General features: G+C 36.7%; 2 protein-coding genes across 3 annotated transcripts in view; both read right to left on the bottom strand.

Annotated features, from left to right (window-relative positions):
• The window catches only part of TRPC1 (transient receptor potential cation channel subfamily C member 1), a 61,965-nt gene extending 47,506 nt beyond the window's left edge, over positions 1 to 14,459 (bottom strand). For both annotated transcript variants that reach the window (XM_047783962.1, XM_047783971.1), the window contains exons 1-2: positions 13,767 to 14,459; positions 2,320 to 2,474 (exon numbers count right to left, since the gene is read on the bottom strand). In XM_047783962.1, coding sequence (XP_047639918.1) covers positions 2,320 to 2,474; positions 13,767 to 13,941 — 330 coding nt within the window. In that variant the 5' untranslated portion in view covers positions 13,942 to 14,459. The remainder of the gene's footprint in view (positions 1 to 2,319; positions 2,475 to 13,766) is intronic.
• A 3,857-nt stretch (positions 14,460 to 18,316) lies between these two features.
• PLS1 (plastin 1) overlaps positions 18,317 to 23,577 on the bottom strand; it is a 139,641-nt gene continuing 134,380 nt past the window's right edge. Inside the window, exons 16-17 of the mRNA XM_047783951.1 lie at positions 19,038 to 19,162; positions 18,317 to 18,788 (exon numbers count right to left, since the gene is read on the bottom strand). Coding sequence (XP_047639907.1) covers positions 18,653 to 18,788; positions 19,038 to 19,162 — 261 coding nt within the window. The 3' untranslated portion in view covers positions 18,317 to 18,652. The remainder of the gene's footprint in view (positions 18,789 to 19,037; positions 19,163 to 23,577) is intronic.

The raw sequence follows: 23,577 nt of genomic DNA, 5'->3' as shown, positions 1-23,577 counted from the left end.
GTATAACACAAGATAAAATACATGAAGGCACTTCATAACCTCAAAGAAACACACAAGGGTCAAGTATTGTTACCACTCGGCATTTATGAAATGTATTTTTGTAATATTTGATTTAAAATTCATATATATACCTTAATTGTCTGATTAGTTTTAACACCTTTTAGTTACTCATGATTTACTTATTCATTTTCACAATCACACCCAACCAAAGGCCTTGAACATCGGTTGATGGGTAGATAGGACGGAGGTAACCTGAGAGAGAACACAGTGAACTGGAAAGAGCATGGGATTTGTAGTCAAAAGATTAGGTTCAAATCTTAGCTTTACCCTTATTTATTTTAGAACTTTGGGCAATTCATTACAGTCTATGAGCCTCAGTTTTCTGATTTATAAAACATATTATCTATATAGGCTAGCTATGTGACCAGGCATGTGGAAGAACCATGTATATAGCAGAAATTTTATATACATAGAATTTTATGTATAAAAAGACAAAAATGATTATTATACCATAATACTTCTTTTATATAGAATCATCAGAGACTTTCTTTGCAACTTTATTTCTAGGTAACTGAAGCTTATGCCTTTAAGTGTTTAACTTCAAAATTTAAACTATTTTGATGGAAGTCTGCTTTCAGAAGTACTATATGTATTCTTCTTTCTTCTAAAGCAATATACACTGAATATAATTTAACTTTCCCCTACTGACTCTGAGCCATTGTTATTAACATTAATTATCACTCTAATATACACTTCCCTCAGAGATTATCAGGTATATAATGCTGTTGACCTCTTTAAATAGAGTCAGAGGTACCATGCCTCATTTTTTCCCACTGCAGCTCTCATGCCCCTTCTTTTGCCCCTTAATTCTCCACAGATTAGAAGACTAAGAAAGTCTGTTAGAGTGTAATCTAAAATGAGAAAAAAATAGACTTTGAAGGAGGACTCCAGAATCACTCTATGACAAAGTTCATAAATGGGAACTTCATAGCATCTACCCCAGCTGCTCAGATGTATTTTTTACTACTTTCTGGTTTTCAGTGGTGTTCTGGATAACTAAAATTTCTGGGAAAGCATTTTTTTTGGCTATGCCTACGGCATGCAAAAGTTTCCCAGCAAGGGATTGAAACCACACCAGAGCAGTGACCGAAGCCACCGCAGTGGAAATACCGGACCCTTAACTGGTAGACCACCAGGGAGTTCCAGCAAATTTCTTCCTGCTCTAAGTATGTATACATAGAGACAATGCCACATGTTTTAAAACATATATATGTATCATATTCATATGAAATGTACATAGGACTAACCTTATTTTTTTTTTAATCTTCTATGAGTGCTTCCTAATACCAGTCCAAAAAAAGTCTCATAAATTTAAAGCTACAACATGGAGTTCCCACTGTGGCACAGTGGGTTAAGAACCCAGTACTGCTGTAGCTGTGGCATAGGTCACAGCTGCGGCTCTGATTTGATCCTTGGCCCAGGAACTTCCATATGACATGAGTGGAGCCAAAAAAATAAATAAATAAAACAAAGTGAAAGTTACAACAGAGCACACAATCATACTATTTGAAAGAAGAAGAAAAAAGCCAAAATTAATATGATAAGTTCCATCATAAGCAAATCAAAAAAGGAAAATAATATGAAATTTCCTTCAGATCTCTTAACTGAATTCTTTCAAGACATACACAGTTTTATTACCTGAACTGATACGAAGACAAGCAGAAAGGTCAATATTTTCCAGTTTAAAAAAAAATCCATTCACCTTTAGTTATAAGCAAATACTAAATTTCAGACAAAAAGGAAAATCTAATAAAACTTAGGAGAAAATCAAAGTCAAACTGAAAATTGCTTTGTAGGTGAGGAGCATTCTGTTCTGAAGCTTGTAAATTATATGGGCTACAGAAATACCTGTTCCTCTGACACTTCCAGAACACTTGTACTATTTTTAGATATGTAAGCTAAATAGTAATAATATAAGTAATAAAAACAAAGTCACCTTTAAAAAGTCATCATAATTACTTCTGTTGGATGTTTTAAAACAAACAAGATAAGGGGGGAATGAAAGCTGGGAAGGAAAAAATAAATCAATTCAAAATATTATACTTTTTAAACACGGCTTTCTTTGGTTTCTTTTTAAAATTTTAGTGGCTCAGAACCAAATAAAAGGTGAAAGAAAGAGAGAAGAAAAATAGAGAGGAAGAAAGGAAGGAAAGAAGGAAAAATGGGAGGGAGGGAAGAGGGAAACCAGAAAGAAAGAAGAAAACATGGCATATCCAACAGTACTTAAAAGCTACTGGACAAAATTATCTAGCCTTGTACCTGACAACCGTAGTCCAAAAGAAGCTGCAGTATATCCAAGTTTTCGTTTTCAATAGTTATGGTAACAGCATTTCTCCCAAGCACATCTACGCAATTTATGTTCAAGTCACCTGAACTGTTTTCCTCCAAAATCTTTTTAACCATATAATAGTCACCTAAATAACAATATACAAACATAATTTAATATCCATGACATATTAAATGATTATAAAGAAAATTTTGCCTGTTGCCTTAAAAGATTAAAAAAACCTAAACTCATTTTTCTATACGGAAATGTGCAAAGCAAATGTATTTCCTTGCTGAAAACTTACACCCTGACAAAATAATATGTACATCAGTTGCAAACATAAAATATAGAAAAGTTTTCAATGTACAGTTTAAAATAAAAGTTGTTTCAGATTCATAACTGATTGATCACAAGGACAGAAGCTTTTAGAAGACATTTCAAGTAATAAAGAATGTCCAAAAGCACATACTGGATACTAGAAAAACAAGATAGAAGCTTAAAGGATGTAAGTCTTATATCTTAAATACAGACACACATTTAATGGTTAAATGGTTAAAAAATGAAATCTGATAAGGAGGATGTTATGAAGCGATTTTACAGGGGAAAATATATTTTGGAAAAGTAATGTGAATGTATATATGCTTCTGGGTATGTATCCTAAGAGGTAAAGATGCCCCAAATTCCTCCTCCTCCCCACTCTCCCAACACACAAACACACACACACACTCACTCACTCACTCACCTCATTAATGAAGATGTTTAGATTAAATGATGTTGGAATATTCACAAAACTCTAAAGCAGGATTAGGATTAATGCGTAGAGGCCAAAATCAGAATATTTTAAAATGAAATTTGACCTGTCAGGATTATGCAGATTAGCTTCTGCCCACATCAAAACAGCTAACCCACCGAGGGAAATGAGAAGAATTATGGAGGTAATCATTTTCACAGACGGCCCACTATACTTGTCTGCTAACCAGCTGGTGCAGTAAGTAATAAGAGAAATGCTAATTAAATAGAGAAAGAAAATTGAGTTCCCAGTGTGGCACAGTGGGTTAAGAATCTGACTGCAGTGGCTAAGGTCACTATGGAGGGGCTGGTTCAATTCCCAGCCTGGAACAGTGGGTTAAGGATCCAGTGTTGCACAACTGCAGAGTAGTTCTCAGCTGAGGCTTGGATTCAGTCGCTGGCCAAGGAATTTACATATGCCTCTGGTGTGGCCATTTAAAAAAAAAAACATAGAGAAAGCAAAGTAAGTTTTATATTATATTTCATCTCTTTAACATAAGATGAATAAACCATTTTAAGTGACTTGCAAATACATTTCTTCCTTAGAAGTCTATGAGCAAGAAACAGGAAAAGAACAGAATGGAAACCAGAAGGAAAAAGAAATGAATGATTTCATGGTACAGAAAGAAAAAAATCCTAAAACTGGCCTAAACGAGTGAAGAAAAAAGTAACATTCTTTTTGTTGTTAAAATTTCAAATAAATATTGCTACTATTTTTAACCAATGACTTTAAAGTCCCCACACATTCTGGAAAAAGTTGAATGGTAGTTTCTTTACGGTGTATTTCCTTAGTTACCTCAAGAAGAAGAAAACTAGTCACAAAAAGAAATTTTGTCCTCATAGCTCTACTAATTAATATTCAGACACTAGGGCTCCATGGAAATAAATTAGTAAACACTAAACAAAATGAAGTTCTTAGTCACAAGGTGAACCAATAGATAGTGAACCCACAGACCACTGAAAATATATCACTCTTACTGGAAAATAACTTTAAAACCTTATTCTGGGTGAATTTATTTCAATATCTTAGTTGTAGAAGAATGCTACCCATAAAAACTGTTGCTATGTTTTCTTTTGTTTCGTGATATGCCTAAGTGAGGACTATTTTTCTGTTTATCCTGCTTGGGACTCATTAGGCCTTCTGACTCTAAGGACTCTAGCCTTCATTAATATGCAGTACTTTTAGCCATTATCTCTCCAAATATTGCTTCATCCCCATATTATTATTTCTCCTACTGGAGCTTCTTTAGACATTGTTAGAGCATCCTATGCCAACTTCTGTGCCTCTAAAGTTTTATTTTTCCTTTCTTTGTCCTGCATCCTGGATAACGTCTTCATATTTCCCTTCCAGTTACATATTCCTCTTTCAACTATTTCTGCTGATTACCCATGCACTAATTTTTTTATTTTAATGACTACATTTTTTACTTCTATAAGTTTTATTTGATTCCTTTCCAAATGTTTTACTTCATGTTTTCACTTCTTTTTTTAAGGCCTTTAGTTATTTTAAACATATTTATTTGTATGGTCCCTATATGATAATTACCTAAAGGTCTTAAGGATTTAATCCTATTTGTTGTGTCTACTGACTTGTGATAATGGATGGCTGCCCTCTGAGCTTTTTAACTGGGTATTGCAAACTCAACTTCATGCAGTTTAACTGTGGGAAACGAGGTGGCCTGGTTTGAAAGTTAATCCCACCATGGATGTTCTGTGTTTGCTTCTTCCAGATAACTCAGAAGTTTTGCCACCCTATGAATCCTTCTATATATTAATTTCTCAGTTTAGGTTTTCCGAAATCAAGTAGATAGTATTAACTTAAGCCCCAAGCCAACAAGAGGCAGGACCATAGTTACAAATTCTTCGGGAAGTCCTATTTAAAATTTTTGTAGACTTCCTGTGCTGATGGACAACTTCTTGTCCTTATTTATCCTTTGCTAAAAGTGTACTTCTTTAAGGATCCTGGTTTTATGCTTGAGTGTTGTTCTAATTCCCCACTTTGTACAAACTCGTTTCTACATAGGCATTAGAATACAAAGCCCTACAATGCCCAGACCAGTATCTCTTGCTCCTACTCACGGTGCAAAGTCAGCTCACACCCTCCTCTGTTTTTCAGTCTTTTCTTTTTGTTTGAACTTGTTTCCTTACTTTCTTGAAAACTCAGCTGTTCATTTAAATGGATGTCTGTTACATTTTAGCTAGGATTTCTAGGTGGATTTGAAGCAGAAGGGTTTTCAGATTATCTAGTCAGCCATATTGCTAGAGACAGAAAAGTATAAAGAACTGTATAAATAAATTTCATGTATAGCAAATGTTCAAAAACTGCTATGTGTTTTAAAAGTTTAAAAAATAATTGTATTGCAAATGTCAGATACTACAGCTTTAAGGTTTCAAAGACTATTTCCATTACAGTCAGGGGCTATACAAGGGAAAAACTTCAACATCAAAAATAAATAATTTTCATCCCTAAAAATAAAATATTCCACCCTGCCACAGCTGACACACTCATGCAAATGAAAAATTATACACTATAGTCACAAACCTATAAGAAACCTAGAGTGGTTTCTAAGCATTCTACCTAAATTTATATTTGCAAGCCACTTAAGACAATGTACAGCATTCAGAAAGCCCAGAACTACTCTAAATACTTAGGATGAATGTATACATAAGAAGAGGTTAGTAAATTTAAAGTGCATAGCAAGAAGCTAGTTACATAGCACGGATTACAATTCAAAATGCCGCCTTATATCACCAAATGTATGTTTTTCATTTTATACTGAAGTTGCTTTTAAAAATTACATAACTCTTTTGTCTTTTAGAATATAGCACATAGAAAGAAATGCAACATAACCCATTCACTTTTTTTGGCTAGATGGCCATCTCTTTTCAGTGAAGGAAAAAGAAACGTCTTCAATCAGTTCCATCAGTATACAAAGTCAACAGCAAGTCTTCTCAGCCTCCTCTCCAAAACATCTCCCATAATTATCAACTTGTATCCATATAGTGCTACCTCCAGTTCAAGATACCATTATCTCTTTACTGGACTCTGCATTAACCTCTTTACTAATGTTGCTGCCTCTAGTACAAGAGTCAACAAATTTTTTCTATAAAGGACCATATAATAAATATTTAGGCTTGCAATTATCCCAGTTGCAAATACTCAACTCTGCTCCTGCAGCACTAAAGTGGCCATAGATTTTATATATACAACGAGTTCCAATATGTTCTAATAAAAGTTTATTTATGGACACTAAAGTTTGAATTTCATATAATTTTCTCATTATGAGATATTATTCATGTTTTATTTCCAACCTTTGAAATATAAAAACTATTCTTAGCTCACAGGCCTTACAAACACAGCTGGTAGGTGATTTGACCTGTGGGCCATAGTTTGCCCACCTCTACTCCAGCACCACCCCTTTAATCTACTCTCCACCCAGAGGCCCTAGTAATCATTTTAAAATTCAAATCATATCAGGTTTTCAACCCTCAAGATTTTTTTTTTTTTTTCTCCCAACGCAGGGTCCGAGCGGCGTCTGTAACCTACACCACAGCTCACAGCAACGCCGGATCCTTTAACCCACTGAGCAAGGGATCAAACCCGCAACCTCGTGGTTCCTAGTCGGATTCGCTAACCACTGAGCCACGAGGAGAACTCCTCCCTCAAGATTTTTAATCACACTTTAAATGCCAAAAAACCTTTACTGTGGCTTACCAAGCCCTATGGGACCTAGGCCTTGCTACCGTTCTGAATTTGTCTTGTTGCCATTTTCCTACTCACCTACTATCATCTTTCTAAACCAATGTTTTCCAAACTGCAGTTTGCAACCCATTAGCAGTCATGAAATCAATGCAGCAAATCCTAATCAAACAATTTTTAAAAAAGAAATAGGATATAAAAATACCAGAGTAATCCCATGGATCCTTAGCAGCAAATTCACCCTGGCCAACTGTAATAAACCCTTGAAAAATACAGTGGAGAAAGGTTACAGTATCAACGAAGAACTAACTGGTAATCACCTTTTCTTCAACAGCATCTCATTTTATTTTCTCGCATATGATGGTAAATTTCAACATCACTGAAACTGGAGCATTAATGTTGAGCAGTTTTTTTTTTGTTTGTTTGTTTGTTTTGCTTTTTAGGGCTGCATCTGTGGCATATGGAAGTTCCTAGGCTAGGGGTCGAATCAGAGCTGCAGCTGTCGGCCTACACTACAGCCACAGCAACGCGGGATCCAAGCCACACCTGTGACCTACATCACAGGTCATGGCAATGCCAGATCCTTAACCCACTGAGGGAGGCCAGGGATCAAACCCGAATCCTCATGGATCCTAGTCCGGTTCATTAACCACCAAGCCACGAAGGGAACTCCGAGCAGTTTTACAGGCAACAAATTTTCAGTTAGTTGTGAAGTATGGGAGAATTTATCTGCCAAAGAATCTGTAAAGCCTTACAAACCAAATTTCTATAACAAACTTTTTGACTGTGGCAACTGCGACATTCTTCTTTTTTTTTTTTTTTTTTGCTATTTCTTGGGCCGCCCCTGTGGCATATGGAGGTTCCCAGGCTAGGGGTCGAATCCGAGCTGTAGCCACCGGCCTACGCCAGAGCCACAGCAACGCGGGATCCGAGCCACGTCTGCAACCTACACCACAGCTCACCGCAACGCAGGATCGTTAACCCAATGAGCAAGGGCAGGGACGGAACCAGCAACCTCATGGTTCCTAGTCAGATTCGTTAACCACTGCGCGCCACGACAGGAACTCCCTTTTTTTTTTTTTTTTTTTGCTGCAACTGCGACATTCTAATTGAACTATTACTAAAGACATTTAACACAAAACATTTTATTAAGAGGAAAAAGAATGATGATGTAAATAAATACAAAGACATGATCAAATTCAACTGCTGCATCTGGAAATAAAAATGGTGACAATATTGATTAAAATGTCAACTACGTCAAATTTCAAATTAGAAAAATTAAAAAAATTCATGCAAGACTTTTAAAGATAATTTAAAACATTTTTATCAAATGTGCAAAACAATATTTATCATAGACCCCAATGCATTTATAATCACATTGTTGTGAATGAAACCTTCAAAATTAGAGACTCAGAAACATGGTATACTGACCTGTCCATAGCACTAAATATTTCTGGGAAAAGACAATTATTACCAAAATTTCTTAGCTATTTATGTCTGTTAATGAAGACTATTAATAATAATGAATATCACCTGGCAAAAAGCAATGATACAATGATGCAGGAAAAATTTTACTTATAGCATAGAGGGTAATGCTGATTTTTTTATAGTAAATTAGCTTATAAATTAAAAATTAACATATTCTTAAATCTATTAGAAACAATGTTTATTGTGTAATTAGAGTCTGCTATATGACTTGAGAGCCAATTCACAGTGATGTTACAAGTTGTATAAGGCTTGATAATATCAGGTATACAGTAATACAGCTTCATAAAGTATTTATTGTATTGCTTAAATTTAATGTCACATACATTTAAATTATATATATTTATAGAACTGAAAAAGTGTACTCTCGGGATCAATATAAATTAATCTACAAAAATATGAAAGGATTAGTGATGGAGCAACAAATATGACCAGAAAATAAATATATGAGTTTTTATGATTAACAGAAGCTATTAATAACGGTGCTATTCACAACTTTACACATTACAAAGTTTTAGAATCCAAAGAAATTCCACTGAATCTTATAACTACATTGATATGGTACTAGAATTCTTTTAATCCTAATAATTTGTTTAAGCTCTTAAAAGTCACTACTATCAGCTCTTAGTGATAGCTTTTGAACTCATTACATATTAAACTACTAATCCTAGATCTTAAACTTCTCATATCATTAAATTTGGAGGAATTAGTTATGAAGATCTTTAAAACACTGGAAACATGGGAGAAGAGGAATTATTCTTAGGTTGCAACAATATAATAATATTTATTAATCTTTTAACCCCTTCCCCAAAGTTTATAATATACTAGGCAAAGGGCTTTGGCTTGTTACATTTAACTACCCAGATAAAAGACTATACACTAAGACTATCCCAACTTCCAAATCTCAAATAGGCCACTTAAGTTAAACATTTTGTTTCTTCCCTTCAAACAGATCTGTTAGGCACAAATATACTTTTTTTTTCTTTACTGTTCCTCACAAGAGAGCTCGTCATTACAGAGGAAGCTATTAAAGAAGAGGGATGATATCAGTTATTTTTTGATAAAGCATTTTTCCAGCAGCTTAGCTAATTTAACTTGATAAATATATTCAGATGATGACTTGTAGAAAAGAGCAGCAAATTAAAAATAAAATAAAGAAGCACACTTATGGAAAAACTACAAAGAAATGCCAATATTGTAGTACTATGAAGCAGCCAGATGCTCAATGATTAGTCTGTTAAAAACTATCCACCATGATTTTGGTGCTGTTAAGTCTTTTTTGTTAAAATAACTATGAACCATACACCATGGCACCATTGGTGATTAGAAAAACTCTCCTGTACAAAATACTTAAATGCCATGCCAAATGACAATCTGTGAAATGTTTGCAGAATTGTGCCTACAGTACCCTCTTTATCTTTGATTTCTGGAAAGTTTTCTTCCCTCACTGCACATGTTATATAAGGTGCCCCATGTCAACGTAAAACTTTTCAGCAGTATCCAGTACTCTGCCTTTTTCCTTCCCTCTGCCATCCTCTCCAATCCCATACACTTCAAAATCTCTTTTCAAATAGCTTTTTACCATACCCCCATTAAATATATTAAGTAAGGTGTTATTAAAACAGCAGCTTAATATTACTTCTCTCAGAAATGTTGCCCATTTCAAACACATGCTTAGCGAGGGGTATGCAAAGTTTAAGAAGGAATTCAGGCATCAAAGCACCGTCCATACAATGCAGCACATCATACCATAATAGTGACTCAAGACTCTAGATTATGAGACTGAACCCAAGAATAAAGGTGAAATTCAGCTCTCTCCATCTCTCTCCTGAACCCATACTGAAATGTCAAGAAGGGCCTCTTGACTTAATTGCAAACTGAATTTTCTGAAAATGCTCATCCACTGAATCCAGACAGAATCCTTTCAACATTCCCTTTTTCTGCACAAGAACTGATTATGGATCATGAGCAAATTAAAGGATTTATACTAAGGCTACCACCTCCTCAACAACTACTTAAAAAGAGGTGACTTGATTAACATGAACCATATTTAGCTTAGGTGTTCCATAAATAAATTAATCCTCCAAACAGCAGGCATGAAGTAAACTACTGGCTCCCACAAATAAAACTGGCTGGTCACCACACTAACTCCCAGTGAGAAAGGAAAAAGGCATGGGTGGTAAGAATCACTGCTTAATATTTTATAATATAGCCACTCATTTCAATTAACCTTTACCTCTGAATTGCAGCATTCTCTGTTTAAAAAGAATATAAGTGTACTTTCTGAGAATTTTACATGGTGGAAGGGCCAGACTTAACTTTATATAACTGGCACAAAAAGCTTCAACTTACTTTTTCTTCTAAATTTTACAGAAAGAAAGGAACCAATGTTACTTTTTTTTTTCTTTTTTTTTTTGTCTTTTTAGGGTCACACCTGCAGCATACAGAGGTTCCCAGGCTAGGGGTCGAATTGGAGCTATAGACACTGGTCTACACCACAGCAACGCCAAATCTGAGCCGTATCTGCGACCTACACCACAACTCACAGCAATGCCAGATCCTTAACCCACTGATCCAGGCCAGGGATCCAACCTACATCCTCACAGATACTAGTCAGATTCGTTTCCACTGAGCCATGACCAGAAATCCCCAATGTTACTTTTGAGATGATTCTGACCCTGCTTTTAAGATTAGTAACAGTCACTATTAGGTAGACACTACCTGGATCAGCACTTGCCTAGATCTACGAATTAATTTACACAAAAGCCAGCTACATAAACCATAAAACCTTTTTCTTTCCTAATTTCTTTACTCCTTAATCTCTACACACCTTTCAAAGGGCCACTCATCTTCTAACAAACACATGACCATTTGATCTCCGCAATTTTTGTTTTAGGAATTCTCCCTACAAGGAATATATTACGATCTTTTTACACAAGTACAGTAAAACTGCTAAATGAAAAAGGTTAAGAAACATAAATGCTCTAGAGTGGATGTGCTCTGGTGGTATTAAAGCTTTGTACTTTTATTGGATAAATATAATGCACAAAAACCACAGTTAATAAAACATTCATAGAAAGCAAGCTGAATTTCCAACTAGTAAGTCCAAATATGTATGTCTTTTCCAACTCAAATGATTTTCATTCATTCAACCAAAGCTAGATCAATATAACATGGTGGTTTAGAGTACAGGCTCAAAATAGATCCTACTACTTCCTAACTAATGTGACCTTGGGTAAAGTAATTCTAAAATTTTGCTAAGCCTCATTTTCCTCATTTGTAAAATGGGGATAACAACAGATCTGGCTCAAGGGGTTCTAAGGATTAAATGAAATCAGCAATGAAAAACACATACACACTACCCTAAAAGCTTTTTCAGTAAATGTTTGCCATTTGGCTTGATGAAAGCTCCTAAGTAATACTGGAAACTACAGTTACTTCAGGAAACTTTTCACTTTTAGATCTGGCTTGGGTAACACTAAAAAACGTTTAACAATACTAGTGAATATGAACATGGAAAATAAAAAAAAAAACTGATATAACTGAAATTTATTTTTTCATTGTAAATGTATACCATAAGTACATGTAAGAAATAAGCCATTTTTCCAAATCTAACCCAGGAGCTTATTTCAACATACCAGAAACAGAAAATATCTATTTAACCTCACTGGCTTAAAATTTTTTAAATTTATATGGGGGACAAAAAGCATGCATATTTACTTTCCACCCCACCCCCAAAAGCCAAAACTCTCCAAAGACTTTAATTGTTATAAAAAGGGAAGCTGACAAAGACTATCAAGCTGTTTCAACTGGTGCTACTGGACAGGTGACCAAACTGTCATATATTAAAATTCTTTTGAGATATATCATGCGATAATCCAAAATATACACACACCATACAAGTATTTACTCAAACCATGATCCATTATGACATTTCTCTGTCCTCAGTTTGACAGGAATATTAAATCACCTCTCTTAACACACTTTGCTTTAAAATAACCACAGTTCAGTAAGCTGGGGTAGATGTAGCAGTCACTTACTATTTCTAGTACAATTCAATTTTCCCTTCCCCTCTAAAGGAATTTTTGAAGGAAGAGAACTCAGACCTTCCACTCCAGTAACACCAAATAATTTCACATGATCCACAAGCAATGATTTCTGTAAGGTTATAGACATATATTCCATGTATCTTTACATTTCGAAGACTATTCAAAATTGTGTTCATGGTGGACTTTCACAAATGCTTTCATAATAAAATTTAATACTATTACCTAAGATCATAAAAGTGACTCATGGCAGACAAAGATGAACTGTGTTTCTGTATCAATGTGTTTACAAAAAGTTGTGTAAATAAAATCCTATTTCAAAACAGTAAGAGGGGGTAAGGAGGCTGCCATTTATTTAAAACACACACACACACACACATACAAACAAAACCTCTATAGTTAATCTCTCACAATGTAAGCTGCCCTTTGGGTTTATGTTTTGGAAGTCTGCCTGATCCTAAAATTTCTTCCTAAGTAAGCCTGGCCATTATAAGGCAAGATGAATTTAGAAAGAAAAATTTACAGCACTTTTTTATACATAGGAAATAAAATTAGTCTTAGGGCAATTAAATTCCCATTCCTTTTATTATATTTATCAATAGAAAGCATGCTTAAGTGAAGAGATTTTATTATGGCCATAAAAGTGATCGATTCCTAGATTAAAAAAAAAAAAGCCACGTTAAGTATATTCCACATTTTTGCCCTGTAATTATTTTGAACTACCGTTATTTCTCAAAGAAGAATCGAACCTTCCTCTCCAATAAAAAGTACGAACAAAGTTGTTCCGTAAATCTGGAGGAAGTTGGGGACTGAGGCAGAATTTCTCCATAAAGTCCTGCCTCTATGTCCAACTAGGATACTGACATATCTAATCCCACTGAACAGTCACTGAGCACCAAGGCACTGAGTAGCTGGAGCTAAATAAAGTTTTAAAGAAAAAGGAAAACAAAAAACCAGCTGAGAGCCCATAAACAGGAGAAACTTTAAGCAAGGTCAGGGAATCTGCGGGCTGGAAGATCCAAAACTAGACAACCTCCCGGGCTTCCAGAAAGAAAGAAATGAAAGCCCGAGGGGAAGACCAGGTCATTCAGGTGGTCAGTAGCGGAGGTGAGGCTAAAACCCTCGGGTCGGGGCCCCTACGACGCTACCTGATCGCCGGACCCAGCGAAAGGAGACCGTGATTAGAGCCGCCGCCCAGGTGCGGCGCTTGCAGGGAGGCACCAGCGGCTGCTCCTGCCCGTCAGCTCCGCACTCACAAGGCAGAGGCGGTGCCAAGAGGCCCGGGAGAAGCGGCGGGCGAGGCGGGAACAGACGCTCGGCGCAGGAGGGAAAGGGAGTGCCCCGAGTTGAGGCTGGGAAGGGGATGAGAGGTGTGGAGGGAAGGGGCATCCAGAAGCGGAGAAAGGGGCCTAGCTCTCACCCTTGTCGCACGCCAGCAAGAAAAGCTTCTCATTCAAGGTGTTCTCCTCCTTCACCTCCCGCACATCCTTCAGCGCCATCACCTCGTTCGGCGACGAAGAGGAGGATGGGGAGGAAGGCAGGGAGGAGGAGGAGGCGCCCGAGAAATCCGTGCTCGGGTACAGGGCCGCCATCATCGCTGCCCATGAAGGGGGCAGGCCAGGAGACGGGGGCGGGGCCCCCACCAGCCCCGACCCCGACCCCGACCCCAGCCCCGCCCCCGGGCTGGAAAAGGGATGAGTCGTTCCCACGGCCGCCTCGGCGCGCGGCCCGTTGGCCTCAAAGGCCGTCGCCTCCCCACGGAACCAGCACTCGCCCTCCACTGACAACCCTGGGTTGGTGGCGGCGCATGCGCGGCCCCGGGGCCAGCGCCCCCTCCCCAGCCGCCGGCGCCCGGGCCGAGCCGGTCCGCGCCCGTCCGGGGACGACAGAGTGGCGCGCGCCAGGGCGGCAGCCGAGCGCGGGGCCGTGCCAGGAGTCGCAGGGGCCGCGCGAGGGGCGGCCCAGCCCGAGAGGAGGACGAAAATCGGTGGGAGAGGGGTTCCAAAAGGCGATTCTGCACCCGCTGGACTCCAGGGCTGTGGGAACCGCCGGCTGCGCCCAGAGGAGATATTCGCGGCTCTCCTCACGTCATCTTCCGCTCCGCGAAAGCGACGAAAACGGGACGGGCTTGGTAGTAGGCGGGGCCTGAGGTTGAGGCGGGGTCTACGGACGCTCCGCCCTCTACTGGCTAGCTAGCGGGCCGCCCCCTGGAAGGCTTCCAGCGGATGAGAGAAAGGGGATCGGCAGGTGTGCGTCCCCTCAGGTTGCAGGTTTGAGGTAATTTCCCCGTGGTCTCCGGCTGTAAAATGCAGGGAGGTGGTTTACCGAGGCTCTGACGACTTAACGCCCCCGTGGAATTGTCCATATTGTCCATATTTCTTTCTCCTTTGCATAAAGCAGAAAGGACAGAGCCCTCGCCACACTGCCAGGCTAGCTGCCCTCGTTACTAAAACTATTTTTAAAAAACTCATTTGTGATAGAAAATTGGCATAACGTTTCTGGTGTCATAATTTCTTTGCATATAACTGTTGAATAAGCTCATCATTGGGATCGGCTCTACGTCATAGCCCTTCCAGTGGTTTCTTGTTAATCTTAGCATTTATAAATCGGATTTTAGAAGATGAATGTTATTTAAACCAAAACTAACTGAAGTGCAGTAAGTGTTACTTCAGTATTTTTTTAAGTCAAGCTTATAATTAAAGCAGGTTCTTGCACCTTCAAAAGCTTGGGGAGGGGGACTGGAAATTATATTTCAAATAATTTTTATTGCTTTCCAACTATGTACAAATTTAAATTGTCCCCTTAGTGCTTGGGTTTTTAAGGCAATACATAAATTTACTTCTGAGTATAGTATATTTGAAAGAAATACTTCCTGTTCTGTTCAGGTTGATTTTTTTTCCATCCCTGTCCCTGCAGACTTCCAAGTTTCCTATATATACCTTACTGATCAGAGTCCACTTTTCATCTTCTCTAAGAGGCCTTCGGTAGACAAGATTGTCCACCTTTCCAAACATTTCCATGTGTTTACTTCAGAATACTTATCTATTAAATCATTATAGCTTTTCTTTCTTTAGTAGATCATAAATCTGCCCCATTCTCTAATGTTTAATATAGTTCTAAGTTTGTGGATTCAGTGGAATGTCAAAATTGCTCATTGTAAATCTGTGGCCAGTGAACACAGTGGTACATATTTGGGTTTGTTTATGTGTGTGTGCTTACAAACTTTGGAATCCAGTAAAATTTTTACTCAGTAGCAGAACTCTAACCCTGATCCATCCAAAAGTTCCAGAGTGTTTAGGGGTAAAAATTCAGATGGCTCTGAACTATAGAAACCACATTAATCTGAAGTTTATTTCAGCTTCTAGGATTAGGTGACTCCTTATCCATAGAACTCCCTTAGGGGCTGGATTGATTTCTTAGAGTCAGTGTAATTCCAGTCTACTTTAGGAGATAATCCTAGCAGACTTTCCAAAGTTATTAGAGGGTTTTTCCTCCTTCACAGTAAGCTAATGTTGTAGATTTATTTTTGAATCATCTCAGATGCAGAATATTCTCTCTTGCTTCTCTCGTCCATTTTTATCCAGCATAAACTGGGATATTTTAAGATCCTCTATTTGTATCTATGATAGGAGACCAATGATAAGGTCATGATGAACAGTAGCATGTAAGATTCAGAACCAGCACATTACTTAAAGCTACTCACTCAACCTCCGGTACTAGAGAGAAGACCCATCACAACTCTAGTTGGAGAAGAGAAAATCCAGAGTCAGATCTAGTCCTGTAAGTAACAGACACCATCTTTATCATCTGGCTCTTCCTTATTCCTGTATCAGTCCAAATATCATACCATTAGAGAGAGACCTTCTCTGACACACCTAAACTAAAACTTCTTCAACCCAGTTTCTAAGTCCCTATCACATTACCCTGTTTTATTTCTCCTACTCCATTTATCACCATCTACAATTTCTATTTGTTTACAATCTGTCTTTCTCCACTAAGAAATAAGATTCATGAGGTCAGGAAACTTTGTATTTTTCTCAGCTAAATCCTCAGTGTCTAGCATCATACCTGGATCATAATAGGTAAATTTATGTTAATAAATTGATTCACTCGAATTATTTCATCACATCAGTGTGTGGTAATCATGCAGTAGGCCTTTCCTAAAATTCTTCATATTAAAGAACTTTAGTACCACTTTCACGCCTCCCAAAATGATAAAAATTTTTGTTGTTGTTCTACTCATTAGTGTAGGAATTGTAATTGTTCTCTTTCCTGGAAAATAAGTTTATGGTAGATTTTCAAGGTTATATATTTTTCTTTAAGTGAAATAAATACTGCAAATTTTTACATAACACAGAATTTTTATTAAATATATTTTGTGAGAAAAAGAACACTCTAAAGTGCCAAATTTCATGTAAATCAGATAACCTAGAGAATATAACAGTGAAAAAATCAAAAGGGGAAACATGATTTAAATAATCTCACAAAAGAGCAAGAACATATCTTAATCTTCATATAAGAAAACAATCATCAAAATATAAAAGGAAACAATTTCTTTTGTAGAAGAATGTATTTCATAGTTCCACCTGTTGATGATTCCTTTAAAAAATTCTAGACACACCGGGAGTCTCACTCTTAACCAACATGTATGTTTTAATCAATGGTAGAAGGGAGATTTAAACTAATTCACAGTGAGATAAAGTAACAGCAGTTTTTGTTACACAGCAGTGTTGCTCACTGGCACTACAGTGGAAGGAAGGAGACTTCTGAATTTAATTGTTAACAGCAGAATTGGTGGACTACCAAAAATTCAGACAAAAATAAGTCTGAAGCATAGCTACTTCCAAGTTACCTAAGCATTAACCAAACATTGCCAATTTGAAGGAGGCTATTAAAAAAACATGAAAATACTCTATGTTGAATATTAGCTTTGTGTTGCTTTCTACTAAAGATATTTCATAGGCATATTCTAAATTATTTAGCGCTAGAGCATCAAAAATTACCGTGTGTAATATGAAGCTAAGAGTATAGTATCAACATGGCTTGAGAGCTGTAGCCAGTATTTGGCTATAAGTAGTTGTAAGAAGTCAATTGAAAAGTGATATGCACATCCAAAATGAATATTTCTAAAAGAAATCTTCATGTATCAGCTACAAACTGAAAAGTGTTATATAAATAGTGGGGGCACAATAATTACTTGATAGTTGGCTAACTGATCAGTTGCAGTCGTCCCTCAGGAGTTTGGTTCCAGGAACCCTTAAGGATATCAAAATCTTCAAGTGCTCTAGTCTTTTATATAAAATGGTTAAGTGTTTGCATATAACCTATATACATCCTCCTATGTACTTTAAATCATCTCTAGATTACTTATACCTAATATACAGTGTAAATGCTGGGTAACTAGTTGCTGGCATTTAGCAAATTTAGGTTTTTCTTTTTGGAACTCTCTGGAATTTTTTTCCAGTATCTGTAATCTGCAGTTGATTGAATCTATGAAAGTGGAATCATCAAATAGGCTTCCATGAGATATGGAGGGCTGACTGCATACATACCATTTAAGAAAACCTGATTAATGCAGGTGCAAAATATATATATGTACACACACATATTTCTCTAGTAATCTCTTACCAACATATATATGCTGCATGTCTTAGAGCTGTATTATCAAACCAGTATATGTAAAATATCAATGCAATTAAAATTAAATTTTACGTAAAAAGCTCTTGCTACTTATATAAGAAAATGAACTTTGAAGTTTATTCACGAGTTAGTCTTCATATATAAAAAAGTTTAATGTTAGTGAACGATATTTGTCACTTAAAAATGTTAATATAGAAATTTACGGAAATATCAACGTTTTGGATCACTTCACATAACTGGAGAAAAAATTAAAAGATTGAACAGGATTATGACTTTGATCAAAATCAACGCACACACACAAAAATCAAAACACATTTCACAGCAGGACCTGAAAGATTTTTTGGTATTGATCATTTGTGAATCATGAAAAAGAGCGAATTAATCTTGTTTTAATGAGACCTTAAGGAAAAGAAAATAATCACAAAATATCAGCTTGAAAATGAAAGTACTCTCTTATCAGTATTGACTAGTAAATTAATTGTGTTATCCAAAAAGGCCAACAAATCCTAACTAGTCTGAACAGGACATTTAATTCATTAATGATTTATACAACTATTTTGAGCATACAAATAATCTCTGGTTTTATGCCCACTACATTTCAGAATTCTGTAAACTGTGAGGCATTCAGTGTATTTAATGTGGCAGAAAATCATATTAAACATTTCATTATTTTATTTTGTTCAGTCCTTTTCCCATTAAGCATGCAAACACCGTCATAACCATCTTTGGTTTCACTTCCACAAGGTCATCGGGTAAGGCATATATCCGGGCACCGATCTTTCGAGCCACTGAAATGGCATATCTGGAAAAGACAAGAAAAATATTCCAGTGTTTGTTACCATCTGTGATTTCACTTAATATATGTTGATAAAAGAATGAAATATTTTGACAAGATTAACTTTACAAGAAAGTTAAGTTTTTGAGTCTTTTAAATTATATTTCCCATATATGCTGTACTTAAAAATGTAAATTTTAAGGACATAATAACCTTACTTATAAGGATTGAGAATGAAAGAGCCACTAAGTTCCAATATAAACCATAAATACTTACTTAGCATTGTTCAGCTTGTCCTCATCAGAAAGGTCTTCTCTTTTGACCATTTCTTGACGAATTGCATTGGGTGCAATGGCATCTATTAAATCTAAGACAGGTAAACTAGTGCTAATAGCTTTGTCCTAGAAAATAAAGAACAGGTGAACATTTGTAAACATCTTTTATAAATGTCAGACCAGAAGGTCATAGCCATTTAAATAAAAGCAATTTATAAATTTTCATTATACATAATATTCAGCTATTCCACAGCCAACATACATCACAAACTACTTAAAATAAGCTTTTCCTTTCATTCTTACAGAGTTTACAGTATATAGTATTGTCACCATGTGGAATAACATTTGTGGGTCTGACAATTCTTAAAATATGCTAACTATAGTACCCATTCTGTAAAAAATAATCAACTTCTGAAAGGGAATAGGAGATGAATTTTAAATTAATAGTTTTACAGATTTTAGCAATATTTTTTCCTTAGACCATGGATTCCTAAGCCTTCACTTAATATTTTCCAGAAAGAAAAAATGAAAGTGGAAAGGAACTAGTATTTACAAAGGCATTATTTTTGTTGTTTTTACATGTTCAGTTTGTTTAATCCCCCTAATAGCCTGGTTATAAATCACAGTCTCTCTTTTAAAGATAAATAACATGAAAGTCACAGAGCTCAAAAATCTTGCTCACACAACCAGTATGTACAGAACCAGTATTTGAACCCATGACTATCTGACTCTAATGCCAAGATTCTCTACACTTTTAAAGTTACCTGCAAGGCAACTAAAAGTGGACAATGAAATTCTAGTGGATAGAACATTGCTACTGAAGTCAGAAATTCTGGTCTGAATTATTTTTCCACTTACCAGTACTTGAACAAGTTATTTGTTCTGTCTCTCAGCATGAATAGTTGCAATTGTTGCTTGCCTGCTCAGAATCCACTTATCCCTTACTACTTTTTCCATGCTAACAGGACCCACATTATTGCTCTGGATCCATACCTCCCTCACAGGGACATGTGCTTCAAGGAAAGCTAATCCCATCCACAGCTCCAGGGGGTGATCCTGAATTAGTGTAGACCATTTATTCTGGGAGTGAGGTGATAAACTTATTCTTTTTATGTATAAAGCATGCAGTGAATAACAGATATACTAATAACTATAAAATTTCATAGCGGAGGGAAATTTAGGTAAAAACATCTAAAAAACTCCTTAGGCAAACAATAATGAAAAAAGTTTAAAAAAAAGTCTAAAAATGCCAGAAGGAATAATCCATCCCAGTGATTTATTTGGGCCTAATTTAATTTAATATGAGGCCCTTACTATTCAGGGAGAACTATGGAAAGCTAGCAACCCCTACTCCTGGATGTGAATAAGAGGATAAAACCTCTGTCACAACCAGCAGCTATACAATGACCAAGAGGAAAACCAGCTTTCAGGTGAAGTTGGCACTTTAGATGGCAAAGCAGAGATGGAAAAAACCTGAGCCCTTAATGACATTCTTTAATTACAGGCTCGAGCAATCCTGAAGTCCACACTACCTCTGGATCTCTTCTATTATTCTGTACCTGTACTTTTCGTTTCTGTTTCTGTTAACTTGAAGCCAAAAGCACCCTTTCCTAATCACTACAATGGAAATGTCACAAGATTCTTGGGAATATTAAGATAATGTAAGTGAAAGCATCTAATAGAGTTCCTAGCCAAATGTGGCTTTTTTTTTTTTTTTTGTCTTTTTGTCTTTTCTAGGGCCACTCCCGTGGCATATGGAGGTGATCGGAGCTGTAGCCACTGGCCTACACCAGAGCCACAGCAACGCGGGATCTGAGCTGCTTCTGTGACCGACACCGTATCTCATGGCAACGTCAGATCCTTAACCCACTGAGCAAGGCCAGGGATCAAACCCGAAACCTCTTGGTTCCTAGTCAGATTTGTTAGCCACTGCACCACAATGGGAACTCCCAAATGTGGCTCTTAATAAATGTTTGATAAAACAATCTGAAGACATGTGAAGAGTAAAGGGTTGGTTTTTGAGGCCACTGTCTACGAACTACTACATTTATTAATTTTAGAAAAATGTATATTCTTCATTTTTAGGAATGTTCATTTTATGAAACAGATTTTTTTGGGGGTAAGTAGAAATACAAAAATAAAAATATTTAGGGTTCTTAAGTCTATATTGATGCTGGTAGTCCAGATTTTTTGGCATCTTTTCTATTTCTGAAAAATTCTTACATGTTTTCTCAGTGTAGTCTGTAGACCACTCATGTGAAAAATCACCCTAGGCGCTTACTTAAAGCACAAATTAATCCCTGCATGCAAATTAATAAGTTAGGTTATCTGTGGATGGAGTGAGGACTCTATATATTTTTGTTCTTTTTTTTTAGGGCCACACCTGCAGCATATGGAGGTTCCCAGGCTAGGGGTCAAATCGGAGCTATAGCTGCCAGCCTACACCACAGCTCACAGCAACGCCACATCACTGACCCACTGAGCAAGGCCAGGGATCAAACTCACATCCTCATGGATACTAATTGGATTCGTTTCTGCTGTGCCAAGATGGGAACTCCCAGGAATCTATATTTTTAATAAGCTTTCTAGAAGACTCTAATGTATACTCATACTTTCCAAAATTAAAATTTAACATGCATGTCATTCTATAATAAATTTAAAATTTCTTTGTGCTTACTTTTCATATATCTATATGGTGATTCAAAAACAGACAAGTGGCTTAACTGTACTATACTTTGATTACTTATTTACATTTTGTGAGGGTTTTTTAAGTTTGGGGAAAAATTTTTTTTTCAGCTTTATTGAGTTAAAATTAACAAAATTGTAAGATGCTTAAACTATACATCTTGATGATTTGATATTCCTATACATTGCAAAAGATTCCTCCCATCTAGTTAACACATCTGTCACCCTTGCTTATGGATATATGTTATATGTGTGTGTGAAAATGTTTAAGTTCTATTCTTAAACAAATATCAATTATACAAAATAGTGTTAACTATAGTTGCTATGTTATACATTAGATCCTCAGACCTATTCATCTGATAGCTCAAAGTTTATACCCTTTTGTGGTATTTTAAATATTTCTTTATTTAGATTTAGAAAAGAAGGATTTTTCCACCCATTTCCTTTTGATTCACCTTGAGAAAAAATTTTATGAGCTGAATTTTCTTTTTCTTTTTTTCTTTTTTTTCTTTTTGCTTTTTAGGGCCATATTCGCAGCATATGGAGGTTCCCAGGCTAGGGGTCCAATCAGAGCCACAGCTGCTAGCCTACACCAGAGCCACAGCAACATGGGATCGAAGCCACGTCTGTGACCTTATACCACAGCTCACAGCAATGCTGGGTTCCCTAACCCACTAAGTCAAGGCCAGGGATCAAACCTGTATCCTTATGGATGCTAGTCAGATTCGTTTCCACTGAGCCATGACAGGAAATCCCTGAGTTGAATTTTCTAAAGATTATACTGGATCCCTTATCTTCCCTATCTTTCCTGTCTTCCAGCTCCTCTGATTTGAATACTACTTTTGGCCACACCTGCAACATGTAGAAGTTGCTGGGCCAGAGATCAAACCTGTGCTACAGCTGTGACCTGCACCACAGGTGCAGGAACATCAGATCTTTAACCTGCTGTGCCACAAGGGAACTGCCTGATTTGCATGTTATATCAATAAAAGACATTTAGCTGCAAAAAGGGAAAAATGACAAAATCCCTAGGTTAGTGAATAGATACATTTTCACAATTTCTTTCACTTTTAAGTTAATCATATAGAAATTAAGCAAAAAGAATTTTTAGAATCTTAAAGACAACTAGTCTAGAATTTGTCTCGATTTTCAAGATGAGTTGTACCATCTCTTCTCTTAATTTGACACACATTACTATGAGAACATTCCATTCTATTGTTCTTGCAGTCATTTTTGAAAATAAAAGTGGAAAAACAGTGCTGTGGCTGCCTACAATGCCTGTTTGTAGTTCCCTACAAAGCTCAAGAGGAACCTCTCCATAATGCCCTTTGTACTTTGGCAGTACCAATAGTGTGGTAGAGTGAGCCATTTATTGAGCCCTTAATATGTGCCAGGTACTACTAAGCTCTTTACATGTGTTAAGCTTATTTACCTTGACAACAAACCCAGAGATGGATGTATTATTAATATCTCCATTTTAAATATGGGGAGACTCAGGCATAGATAAATTAAAAACCTGCCCAAGGTTACACAAATACTAAACGTGAGCCAGAGGTAAATTCAGTTTTATTCATCAAGAGATGTAACCCAGATATTAGTGTTAAACTGTTGAGATTCCTGAAAAAAAAAAAAAAAAAAAAAAAGCCCTCCTCACTTGTTCCCTAGTCTCCTTAGCTGATTTCTACAGAATTGCTAACACCCCATACTGTGATTCCTGTTTTCTCATTTGTCTCCTTCCCTGAACAGTAAGCTCTTGGAGGGCATTTTGTAGCCACAGCAACTAGCAAAACACCTGACACAGAGTAGACTTTGAATATTTATGGACTGAATGAGCCGTATGTCACAGCTAGTAAGTG

Source organism: Phacochoerus africanus, chromosome 1, assembly GCF_016906955.1.
Source record: "Phacochoerus africanus isolate WHEZ1 chromosome 1, ROS_Pafr_v1, whole genome shotgun sequence".
NCBI classification, from domain to species: domain Eukaryota; kingdom Metazoa; phylum Chordata; class Mammalia; order Artiodactyla; family Suidae; genus Phacochoerus; species Phacochoerus africanus.
The sequence above is the reverse complement of the archived record's forward strand: the minus strand, read 5'-3'. Positions and strand labels throughout refer to the sequence as shown.